The following is a 13237-nucleotide window of genomic DNA, read 5'->3' on the forward strand; positions in this document are numbered from 1 at the left end:
TTCTTTCCTTCTTTCTTTCTTTCTTTCTTTCCTTCCTTCTTTCAATATTATTATTATTATTATTATTATTATTATTATTATTATTATTATTATTATTATTATTATTATTATTAGACATGTATGCCACCCCTCTCCAAAGATTCGGGGCAGCTCACAGAACACAAACCATCTTCCTCAATCTCACCACCGTTCCCACTTCCTTCCACTCACTTGTGGGCTGTGTTTCTTCCATAGGGCAGGAATGAGCCTCTGCACAGCCTGATACTCAACAGGAATCTCGTAGACATGTAGATCCACATCCTCTCCGAGGCCCATTTTCTCCAACTCCTGGGGGGGGGAAAAGGGGGGGGGGGAGAAAAAAAGAGGTTTCAAAATAGTTTGCCACTTAGAAGGATCCCAGAAATGGGTGGGTTATGACCTATAAAGTGTTGGTAATGACCTATAAAGCCCTTCATGGCATCGGACCAGAATATCTCCGGGGCCGCCTTCTGCCGCACGAATCCCAGCGACCGAAGTCAGCCTTCTCTGGGTCCCGTCGACGAAACAATGTCGTCTGGAGGGACCCAGGGGAAGAGCCTTCTCTGTGGCGGCCCCGACCCTCTGGAATCAACTGTCCCCCGAGATCAGGACTGTTCCCACCCTCCTTGCCTTTCGCAAACTCCTTAAAACCCACCTCTGCCATCAGGCATGGGGAAATTGATTCCCCTGGGCCGTTCCGTTTTATGTATGGTTTGTCTGGGATGTATGACTGGTTTTTATATTAAGGGTTTATTTATTTATTTATTGTTAGAGTTGAAAGGGACCATGACGGCCATCGAGTTCAACCTCCTGCCCAAGCAGGAACCCTATAGCACACCAGTCAAGTGGCAGTTCAATCTTCTCTTAAAAATGTCCAGAGTATTGGAGTTTACAACGTCCGCTGGTAGGTTGTTCCATTGGTTGATCGCTCTGACCGTCAGGAAGTTCCTCCTTATCTCCATGTTGAATCTCTCCCGAGTCAGCTTCCAGCCGTTGTTCCTCGTCCGGCCCTCTGGTGCCCTGAAGAATAAAGTGATCCCCTCCTCTCTGTGACATCCCCTCATATACTTGTAGACTGCTATCATGTCCGTTCTGGCCCTCCTTTTCTCTAGGCTATCCATGCCCAGTGCCCTCAGTCTCTCTTCGTAAGTCTTGGTTTCCAATCCCTTAATCATCTTGGTTGCTCTTTTTTTGCACCTTCTCCAGAGTTTCAATGTCTCTTTTGAAGTGTGGTGACCAGAACTGAATACAGTACTCCAGGTGTAGTCGGACCAGGGCGTAGTAGAGTGGTATTAAGACTTCCTTGGTCTTGGAGCGTATTCCCCTGTTGATGCAGCTTAGGATTGTGTTGGCTTTTTTAGCTGCTGCTGCACATTGTTGGCTCATGTTTAATTGATTGTCCACCAAGACTCCGTTTTAACTGGGTTTTTTTAATCATTGGATTTGTACTATGTTTTGCTGTTGTGAGCTGCTCCGAATCTCCGGAGAGGGGCGGCATACAAATCTAATAAATCTAAATGTGTTTTCTCTGTAGCTGCCCCAGCCCTTTGGAACAGCCCTTCACCTGAGATTGGGGGGGTGGGCAAGGATATACGGAGGCTGTGAAAACTTGGGTGTTTCCCCAAGCATGGGGCTAGGATGGGGTTGAATCCGGGGGTTAAAATTATTCAATTCAATTCAATTTATTAGACTTGTATGGCACCCCTCTCCGAGGACCCGGAGCAGATCACAATATGCAATACAAACAATATGTATACACATCTAATATTTAAAAACAATAAACTAAAATCCCATTATATAAAAAATACAGTCAGTCTACTCAATCACATCCATACATAACATTTAACAGTCAGAGAAGAAGGGGGCATGATCTAGCTGCCCCATGCTTGTCAACATAGATGGGTCTTAAGTGTCTTGTGGAAGGCGAGGAGGGCGGGGGCAGTATGAATCTCCAGAGGGAGCCGATTCCAGAGGGCCGGAGCCACCACAGAGAAGGCTCTTCCCCTAGCTCCCGCCAAGCGACATTGTATGGTCGATGGGACCCAAGGCCAACTCTGTGGGACTTAATCGGCCGTGGGGATTTATGCGGCAGAAGGCGATCACGTAAGTAATCTGGTCCGATGCCATGTAGGGCTTTATAGGTCATCACCAACACTTTGAATTGTGTTTGGAAACCAATCGGCAGCCAATATAGGCCACGGAGTGTTGAGGAAACATGGGTATATCTGGAGAGACCCATGACAGCTCATGCGACCACGTTCTACACAATTTGTAGTTTCCGAACACTCTTCAGAGGTAGCCCCATGTAGAGGGCGTTGCAGTAGTCGAACCTCGAGGTGATAATTATGGATTCTTTTAATGAAATAATTTTTATTAAACAGTTTAAAAAACATATAAATACAAATGTTCATATGTACATTCAAATATATATATCCTGTTTCCCCGAAAATAAGTCACCTCCAAAAGTAAGACGTTTCGGTCCGCAGCATTCCCGAACAGAACATATATAACATATATTGGAAGACAGTATAATTGTTGCACATGGAAATAACGGTACAGTACTAGTAAGAAATTCTTGATAGGATTCACAGGTTTGTCTGGTTATGCTGGTTTGTGATGACAAATGAAAAATGTTCATTTTTTTTTGTTCAGCAATAAATGTGAATTCTTCTTCATTGAAAAAAAAACAAGACATCCCCTGAAAATAAGACGTAGCACATCTTTGGGAGCAAAAATGAATATAAAACGCTGTCTTACTTTCGGGGAAACAGAGTACAAATATACATATACAGTAGTCCCTCGCTATATCGCGCTTCACCTACTGCGGCTTCACTTCATCGCGGGTTTTCAAGAAATATTAATGAGAAAAATCATTCACGGATCTTTGCTGGTTCGCAGGTTTCTGAGGAAGTCGATCGGCAGGTTTTTCAAAAAATATATATCTAAAATTGTAAATACTGTATTTAAATACTGTATCTAAAATAAATACTGCGTGGGAAGGGTTTATAAACACTTAAAACAATGAAAACTTACCAAACAATTACAATATAAATACTTAAATAAGTACTATCAGTCGATAAATTCCCCATCGCGGATTTCACCTATCGCGGCCGGGTCTGGAACGTAACACCAGTGATAGGTGAGGTCTTACTGTACCAACATTCAAAAGACACCACATGACATAATTAGTGATGGGCGAACCTAACGGTGTTCGGGTTCGGCAAGTTCGGATGAACTTTACGCAAAATTTGGCTGAACCCGAACCAAACCCGAACCCAAATGGGAATCCCACCAAGAGATTCCGGGGGCGGAGCTTTGGCGTCACGTATACCGGCAGGTTGCTAAGGATGCCAAGGTGATCACTTCCTGGATTCCATGGAAGGCTCCGCCCCCGGAATCTCTACGTGGAAGGGATTCCCCAGCTCCTTCAAAGGGAGGTCTTCACATAGAAATAAACATTATTATTTTTACGAAAAAGGACGCCAAAGGGCGGTCCTTTCAAGTGATCACCTTGGCGTCCTTAGCAACCTGCCAGTGATGTCAAAGTTCCGAAAGCCGAACGCAACCCTGAACTTTGCCCGAAGTTTCAAAAAAATTCGGGTTCGTGTTCGGCATACCGAACACCACAAAATTCGGTACGGACCCGAACTGTGCGAGTTTGGTTTGCCCATCACTAGACATAACCAGTGAAGGGCGGCTCATCTTCAACGCTACTGGTGAGCCCTCCAAGGCTGTCGCGGGCACGTGTGGGCTTCCGGCTGGCGCATGCACGCCCGTCAGTGCGAGATTCAGCTTCTGCGCATGAGCAGAAAGTGGTATCTCGTGTGAGGATGCAGACGCGAGCGAGATTTTGGCGATTTTGTTAATGCACATGCACAGAAGCAAAAATTGGCAAAAATCACAAAAACCTCTGTCCTCACAAAATATTTCGCCTGCTGCACAGGCACAGAAGCCAAATCTTGCACGAGGGTGCACGCGCATGCGGTGGGGATGCGCAGAGGTGCACACAGCTCCCATTTTTCCAACTGGAGCTATGCACTGGTCCGCATAACCAGCAGCCCATCACTGGACAGAACGTTACACAACAAAACCTAAACCAGGTTTCAGTTCTGGAGACCTCACCTACAAAAAGATATTGACAAAATTGAATGGGTCCAAAGACGGGCTACAAGAATGGTGGAAGGTCTTAAGCATACAACATATCAGGAAAGACTTCATGAACTCCATCTGTATAGTCTGGAGGACAGAAGGAAAAGGGGGGACATGATCGAAACATTTAAATATGTTAAAGAGTTAAATAAGGTTCAGGAGGGAAGTGTTTTTAATAGGAAAGTGACCACAAGAACAAGGGGACACAGTTGGGGGAAAGATCAGAAGCAACATGAGAAAGTATTATTTTACTGAGAGAGTAGTAGATGCTTGGAACAAACTTCCAGCAGACGTGGTAGATAAATCCACAGTAATTGAATGCCTGGGATAAACATATATCCATCCTAAGATGAAATACAGGATATAGCATAAGGGCAGACTAGGTATGGACCACAAGGTCTTTTTCTGCCGTCAGTCTTCTATGTTTCTATGATGACGAACCTTTTTTTCCTCGGGTGCTGAAAGGGCATGGGCGTGCGCTATCGTGCACGCACGAGTGCCCACACCCACAATTCAATGCCTGCAGAGGGCGAAAACAGTTTCCCCTGCCCTCCAGAGGCCCTCTGGTGGCCGGAAATGGCCTGTTTCTCAACTTCTGGTGGGCCCAGTAGGCTCGTGTTTCACCCTCTCCAGGCTCCAAAGGCTTCCCAGGAGCCGGGGGAGGGTAAAAACATCCTCCTCCATTCCCCCCCCCTCACTGGAAGCTCTTTGGAAGCCAAAAATGCCCTGCCGGAGCCTCTGTACGAGCCAAAAATCAGCTGGCTGGCACACACATTCACATTGGAGCTGAGCTAGGGCAACGACTCGTGTGCCAGTTGTGGCACCCCTGCCATAGGTTTGCCATCACTGACCTAAACAGTAAAAAATAATATTTATTTAGCAACGTTGTGCATCGGTATATCGTCTATGTATTTATAGCATTTATTTGTTAACTTATCTATATTTACACAGTTCCTTAAACTCCTACCTTTTACAACCCCAGATATCAGAGTTGCCCCCACCCTCCTTGCCTTTCGTAAGCTCCTTAAAACCCACCTCTGTCGTCAGGCATGGGGGAATTGAGATATTCCCTTCCCCCTAGGCTTATAAATTTTATGCATGGTATGTCTGTCTGTATGTATGATTGGTTTCTTAAATTAGGGTTTGTTTGGGTTTTTTTACATTATTTTTAATATTAGATTTGTACATATTGTCTTTTTACTGTTGTTAGCCATCCCGAGTCTACGGAGAGGGGCGGCATACAAACCTAATTAATTAATTAATTAGTTAATAAAAAATAAACTTTATATTATATCATCTTGTCTAAATCTATCCACCTTATGTCCTAGATGTATAACTATTTAACTTTGCACCGATGTTCCAACAAATTATACCAGTTATTCCACATTTTATAAAATTCTATTTCCTCTTTATCATGAAATTCCATGGTTAATTTACACATTTCCCACATTCTAATATTTTAGTTATTATCATTGTACTAGAAGGAACAGTTGTTGCTTTCCAGTATTGAGCGCATATGATTCTGTCTGCTGTTATTATTTATTTATTTATTTATTGGACTTTTAATGCCGCCCTTCTCCGAGGACTCGGGGCATCTCACAACATACAATAAAACAATGTATAACATCCTAAATCCAATTAATTAAATGTAAAATATAAAATCTAACACACAAACCCCAACCATAAAAAGCAGTCATTCCCATTCGATCAACTTTCTCTTAACACATTCATTAGCCAGGGGGCAAGGATCTAATGACCCCAAGCCTGGCGGCATAAATGAGTAATAATAATAATAATAATAATAATAATTATTATTATTATTATTATTATTATTATTATTTATTAGATTTGTATGCTGACCCTCTCCGAAAACTCCGGGCAGTTCACAACAACAAATGCAGTAATGATGATACAAATCCAATTAATAAAAACTAAAATTAAAACCCCTTAATATTAAAAACAATCAATATGACACAGTCATACCATTCTCAAGTGCTATAGTCAGAAGAGAGGGAGGAATTAATCCCCCCATGCCTGGCGGCATGGGTGAGTCTTTAACATCTTGTGGAAGACGGGGAGGGTGGGGGCAGTTAGAATCTCCGGGGGGAGTTGATTCCAGAGGGCCGGGACCACCACAGAGAAGGCTCTTCCCCTGGGTCCCGCCAGCCGACATTGTTTAGTCGATGGGCCAACTCTGTGGGGCCTAATCGGCCGCTGGGATTCTTGCGGAAGGCAAGGAGGGTGGGGGCAGTACAAATCTCCGGGGGGAGGGGGGAGATGATTCCAGAGGGCAGGCCCCCCCACATATCTTCTTAAGGTATCAATTATTCTTATTTGTTTTTCTCTTTATAATTCCTGGTAGGAATATTTCTGGTTTTAAGTCTATTTTTTGTTTGATGGTTTCTTCAATTTCTTCAATCTCTGGATCTTCTTCCAATATTTTTCAGCTTCTGATGTATTTTTTATGTTGTTGTTTTTACTGGTCGCTCTGAGCCACATACAGGGGTACCTCTACTTAAGAATTTAATTCGTTCCGTGTCCAGGTTCTTAAAGTTAAGAAAAGTTCTTAAGTAGAAGCAATTTTCCCATAGCAATCAATGTAAAACCAAATAATGCATGCAAATCCATTAGGAAAGAAATAAAAGCTCAGAGTTTGTGTGGGAGGAGGAGGAAGAAGAAGAGGAGGAGGAGGAGGACAGTCGCTGCCGAAGGAAGAAGGTGAGGTGAGGGGAATCAAAAAAATCCAAAACCGCCTGCTACCGCACGAATCCCAGCGGCCGATAAGGTCCCACAGAGTTGGCCTTCTCCGGGTCCCGTCGACTAAACAATGTCGTCTGGCGGGCCCCAGGGGAAGAGCCTTCTCTGTGGCGGCCCCGGCCCTCTGGAATCAACTCCACCCGGAGATTAGAACTGCTCCCACCCTCCTTGTCTTTCGTAAACTACTTAAGACCCACTTATACCGCCAGGCATGGGGGATTTGAGACACCTTTCCCCCAGGCTTATTATAATTTATGTTTGGTATGTACAGTATGTGCTGTTTGGTTTTTAAATTATGATAGGGTTTTTAGTTTTTTTAAATATTAGATTTGTGCCTATATATATTGTTTTATCGTCTGTTGTGAGCCGCCCCGAGTCTTCGGAGAGGGGCGGCATACAAATCTAATAAATTATTATTATTATTAATTATTATTATTATTATTAAGGCTTTAAAAAAGAAAGACTGAGGCGGCGAGGAGAAGCATACGCCTCCCATACACACGGTGTGAGGCTGCCTCCCATACACTGCACCAGAGAGAGAAACCCAGGCGGGCGAGAGGGAGGAACCTCCCGCTCCTTTGACCGAAAGGCAGCTGCTGCTGCTGCTGTTACCTGCTTCCTCTTCCTTCCCATGCTGAAGGGCTCCCCTCTCGCTTTGTAGCCGGCACCTTTCCTTCACTGTGGTGACTCCTTGGTTTGGCTGAAGCCAAGTTTATCTGGCTGGGGCAAAGTGCCCCCGTTTGCCTTTCCGTGTCCAGACGCTCCGGGAGGAGAAAAGCCTGAGAGGGCCGGGATTAAAGGGGGAATGGCAGGAAACTGGCCGGGCCTTCGTGCCGCTCTCAAATTTCCTGGGAAATTTTTCTGGGCTCGGGTTCTTAAGTAGAAAATGGTTCTTAAGAAGAGGCAAAAAAATCTTGAACACCCGGTTCTTATCTAGAAAAGATCTTAAGTAGAGGCATTCTTAGGTAGAGGTACCACTGTACAGTGATCCCTTCTTTTTCGCGGGGGATGCGTTCCAAGACCACCCGTGAAAAACGAATTTCCGTGAAGTAGAGGAAAGAATTTTTTTTAGAAACATAGAAGACTGATGGCAGAAAAAGACCTCATGGTCCATCTAGTCTGCCCTTATACTATTTCCTGTGTTTTATCTTAGGATGGATATATGTTTATCCCAGGCATGTTTAAATTCAGTTACTGTGGATTTATCTACCATGTCTGCTGGAAGTTTGTTCCAAGGATCTACTACTCTTTCAGTGAAATAATATTTTCTCACGTTGCTTTTGATCTTTCCCCCAACTTTATGTATTTAACGAGTATTTGGACTTTTAAAACCCACCCTTTGCATTAAACCATCTTTCTATAATGTTTCCCAGCTGGAACTACATTTGATATCCTACCAGTTTCTTTAACAGAGTACAGTAGCACTGCAGAAGAATTTTATGAATTTTTAATGGATTTAAAATTTTCAATGGATTTAATGGATTTAAGCCCCCTTTGAAAACCCGTGAAGCAGCGAATCCACAAAAGATGAACCGTAAAGTAACGAGGGATTACTGTATATAGTTTTGCAAGTGACGTGGCTGTATACGTTCTTTATATAAACAAGGTATCTGCCACATACGTACGCCCATAGTTATTTGGATACGTGGGCTGAAAGGAACTCATAATATTCAGTGGCAGTCTACTTCTAATTATTAAATGCTGAGCCAGGAGGACTGTTTTATGCTGATTATGCCCTTGCTGGCCTCAGCAGGTGGCACTACCTAAATAGGGCTCAGCCCAATTAGGATTTGGCTAGAGATGCCCAGAACAGAGCTATAATTAGAACCGGGAAGTCCAAGAAGGTCTTACCAAAAGGAAAACTATCTTTTTCTTTTACCAAGAAGGGCATTCTAATGATAGAAACATAGAAACATAGAAGACTGACGGCAGAAAAAGACCTCATGATCCATCTAGTCTGCCCTTATACTATTTCCTGTATTTTATCTTACAATGGATATATGTTTATCCCAGGCATTTTTAAATTCAGACTGTGGATTTATCAACCACGTCTGCTGGAAGTTTGTTCCAAGGATCTACTACTCTTTCAGTAAAATAATATTTTCTCATGTTCCTTTTGATCTTTCCCCAACTAACATCAGATTGTGTCCCCTTGTTCTTGTGTTCACTTTCCTATTAAAAACACTTCCCTCCTGAACCTTATTTAACCCTTTAACATATTTAAATGTTTCGATCATGTCCCATGTTGTTGTTGTTGTTGTTGTTGTTATTATTATTATTTATTAGATTTGTATGCCGCCCCTCTCCGAAGACTCAACAACAACAATAATAATAATAATAATAATAATAATAATAATAATAATAATTTATTAGATTTGTATGCCGCCCCTCTCCGAAGACTCAATAATAATAATAATAATAATAATAATAATAATAATAATAATAATAATTTATTAGATTTGTATGCCGCCCCTCTCCGAAGACTCAGGGCGGCTCACAACAATAATAGAAACAATATAACAGTGAAACAGTGAAACATGCACCGGGGACGCATGGAGGGATGTCATGTGTGCATGTGTGCATAGCAACGCACACATACACACAAGCTTTTGACACGTGGCGAGAAAAAGGTTAGTCGTCACTGGCCTACGTGGTCTGAGCCAGAGTGGGAAGCTCTCCGGCCTCAATGCTGCAGCCCACAAATCAAACTGGGTCATATTGCTCAGCAACAAAACTGCTCACTTGCTTTTCCCCTATTATTTTACTCAGGTGAATAGCGTAATGCAACGGTCACTGGACAATCCCTTCGGATTATCCCGATTATTTTTTTATTCTGAGAGAGTAACAATGAAAGAGCTTGCAAGCCAGTAAGAGCTGGGAACATCATTTAACACCTGGAAAGAAAGTCTGTGCAAGTAGAGCAATGGAAAAAACCCTGCAAAGACTTAGGGTTTGGAAAACAATCTTCTTTGCAGAGAGTAACAGTGAAAAAGCTTGCAAGCGGGTAAGAGCTGGGAACATTGTTAGCACCTGGTTAGGGCTGGAAAGAAACATTTAGAGCAAGTAAAACAATGAAAACCCCCCCTACAAAGACAGGGTTTGGAAAACATTCTTGGTAGAGTGTAACAATGAAAGAGCTTGCAAGCTGATAAAAGCTGGGAGCATTAGAGTAATGAAAAAAACTTGCCAAACTTCAGATTGTGCAGAATGCTGCAAGAGCAATCATGGGCTTCCCCAGGTATGCCCATGTTACACCAAGACTCCGCAGTCTACATTGGTTGCCGATCAGTTTACGGTCACAATTCAAAGTGTTGGTTATGACCTATAAAGCCCTTCATGGCATTGGACCAGAATACATCCGGGACCGCCTTCTGCCGCACGAATCCCAGCGACCGGTTAGGTCCCACAGAGTTGACCTTCTCCGGGTCCCGTTGACTAAACAATGTCATCTGGCGGGACCCAGGGGAAGAGCCTTCTCTGTGGCGGCCCCAACCCTCTGGAACCAGCTCCCCCTGTAGATCAGAATTGCCTCCACCCTCCTTGCCTTTCGTAAGCTCCTTAAAACCCACCTCTGTCGTCAGGAATGGGGGAACTGAACTACCCTTTCCCCCCCTAGGCCTATACAATTTATGCATGGTATGTTTGTGTGTATGTTTGGTTTTAAATAAAGTTTTTAAATTATTTTAAACATTAAATTTGTTATATGCTGTTTACTACTGTTGTTAGCCGCCCCGAGTCTACGGAGATGGATGGCATACAAATAAATGAATGAATGAATGAATGAATGAATGAATGAATGAATAAATAAATAAATAAAGACTTAGGGCTTGAAAAACATTCTTCACAGAGAGTAAAAATTAAAGAGATTGGGTACATTAATAGCACCTGGTTAGGGCTGGAAAGAAATATCTAGAGCTAGTAAAGCAATGAAAAAAGAACTACAATATTTGGAATACATTCTTGGCACAGAGTAACAATGAAGGAGCTTGCAAGCCAGCAAGAGCTGGGAACATTGTTAGCACCTGGTTAGGGCTGGAAAAAAAGCTACATTCAGAATATAAGCCGCACCCTAATTACCAGCCTATTTTACGGAGGAAAAGGTGCATCCTATACACTGAAAAATACATTGATTGTTCTAACTGTCAGGAAATTTCTCCTTTGTACTAAGTTGCTTCTCTCCTTGTTTAGTTTCCACCCATTGCTTCTTGTCCTACCCTCAGGTGCTTTGGAGAATAGCCTGACTCCCTCTTCTTTGTGGCAACCCCTGAGATATTGGAACACTGCTATCACGTCTCCCTTGGTCCTTCTTTTCATTACACTAGGCATACTCAGTTCCTACAACCGTTCTTCATATGTTTTAGCCTCCTGCCCCCTAATCATCTTTGTCGCTTTTCTCTGCACTCTTTCCAGAGTCTCTACATCCTTTTTACTACACGGATGCAAGGACAATGCAAATTGGAGGCCACATTTATAGCTGGAGGCTTTATAATTGGAGGGCAAGTGGGAGAATTAAACGAGAATGCAGTGGAACGGGTTAAAGTTGCCCTTCTCTTGCAAAAAGCCTAATCTAATGAGCTCTGAATCTCCTATTGATTTTGGAGAGGGGGGGAAGACATCACTAATTCTGGAGGCATCTGGTTGACAAGAGCTGAAAGAGAATAAGTAGCCTGGGGGACCACTTTGGTATATTAGCAGCCATTAACCATGAGAGCTAGCGGGAAGCTCTATTCAGAGGCAGTCTACCTTAGCAGGGCAGAGCAAGGAAGGCTGCTGCTTATGGGCTTCAGAGTTGGTGAAACGATTCACTTGCCTTCATTTTTAAAACTCTTAAGAAGGGAACACTGTTTATTTCTTGCCACAATAAGACAGTTCAAGAAAAACCAAGAAGAAACAGAATTTTATGAGGTTTGGCAAAAGGTATACATATCTGGTGGAATACAAAGAAACAGAGATAATCTTATTTTTACACTACTTTAAATATATTTGTACCTAGTAGATTAGATTAGATTTATTGGATTTATATGCCGCCCCTCTCCGCAAACTCGGGGCGGCTCACAACAAGGTAAAAACAATACATAATAACAAATCCAATACCCACCAATCCAATTACAATTTTGAACTAAAAAATTCATAAAAAACAACCCCGGAATATTAAAAAACATGCATACAATCAATCTAACACCAGAACAACATGGGCAAGGGGGAGATGCTTCAGTTCCCCCATGCCTGACGGCAGAGGTGGGTTTTAAGGAGTTTGCGAAAGGCAAGGAGGGTGGGGGCAATCCTAATCTCAGGGGGGAGCTGGTTCCAGAGGGTCGGAGCCGCCACAGAGAAGGCTCTTCCCCTGGGTCCCGCCAGACAACATTGTTTAGTCGACGGGACCCGGAGAAGGCCAACTCTGTGGGACCGAACCGGTCGCTTGGATTCGTGCGGCAGAAGGCGGTCCCGGAGATATTATGGTCCGGTGCCATGAAGGGCTTTATAGGTCATAACCAACACTTTGAATCATGACCGAAAACTGATCAGCAACCAATGCAGACTGCGGAGTGTTGGAGTGATATGGGCATACAGTGATCCCTCGATTATCGCGAGGGTTCCGTTCCAAGACCCCTTGCGATAATCGATTTTTCGCAATGTAGGGTTGCGGAAGTAAAAACACCATCTGTGTATGCGTGCCCTTTTTTTTCATGGCCGTGCATGCGCAGATGGTGGAGGTGGGGAGCGACGAAAGTGCGGAAGCCGACAGATTGCAGCACCCGCTCGCCCGTCCTTTGCCCGCCCTTCGGCCGGCCACCCGCCGTTCGCTCGCTGCTTGCCCGGCCACCTGGGTTCGGGGGGGGTGCTGGGAAGCCCCCCAGGCCGGCTGCGACCTTTTAAAACAGCCATGCCGCTTCCCAGCTGAGTCCTGAAGCCAAACGCGGAAGTTCGCCTTTGGCGTTTGGCTTCAGGACTCAGCTGGGAAGCGGCGCGGCTGTTTTAAAAGGTCGCAGCTGGCCTGGGGGGCTTCCCAGCACCCCCCGAACCCGGGTTGGGGGCTCGGGGAGGTGCTGGGAAGCCCCCCAGGCCGGCTGCAACCTTTTAAAACAGCCATGCCGCTTCCCAGCTGAGTCCTGAAGCCAAACGCGGAAGTTCGCCTTTGGCGTTTGGCTTCAGGACTCAGCTGGGAAGCGGCGCAGCTGTTTTAAAAGGTCGCAGCCGGCCTGGGGGGCTTCCCAGCACCCCCCCGAACCCGGGTTGGGGGCTCGGGGGGGTGCTGGGAAGCCCCCCAGGCCGGCTGCGACCTTTTAAAACAGCCGCGCCGCTTCCCAGCTGA

General features: G+C 44.3%; 1 protein-coding gene across 1 annotated transcript in view; it reads right to left on the bottom strand.

Annotated features, from left to right (window-relative positions):
- The window catches only part of PGPEP1 (pyroglutamyl-peptidase I), a 69785-nt gene that overhangs the window by 6498 nt on the left and 50050 nt on the right, over window positions 1–13237 (bottom strand). The window contains exon 3 of the mRNA XM_070747612.1: window positions 211–327. Coding sequence (XP_070603713.1) covers window positions 211–327 — 117 coding nt within the window. The remainder of the gene's footprint in view (window positions 1–210; window positions 328–13237) is intronic.

This window comes from Erythrolamprus reginae, chromosome 1 (genome assembly GCF_031021105.1).
Source record: "Erythrolamprus reginae isolate rEryReg1 chromosome 1, rEryReg1.hap1, whole genome shotgun sequence".
NCBI classification, from domain to species: domain Eukaryota; kingdom Metazoa; phylum Chordata; class Lepidosauria; order Squamata; family Dipsadidae; genus Erythrolamprus; species Erythrolamprus reginae.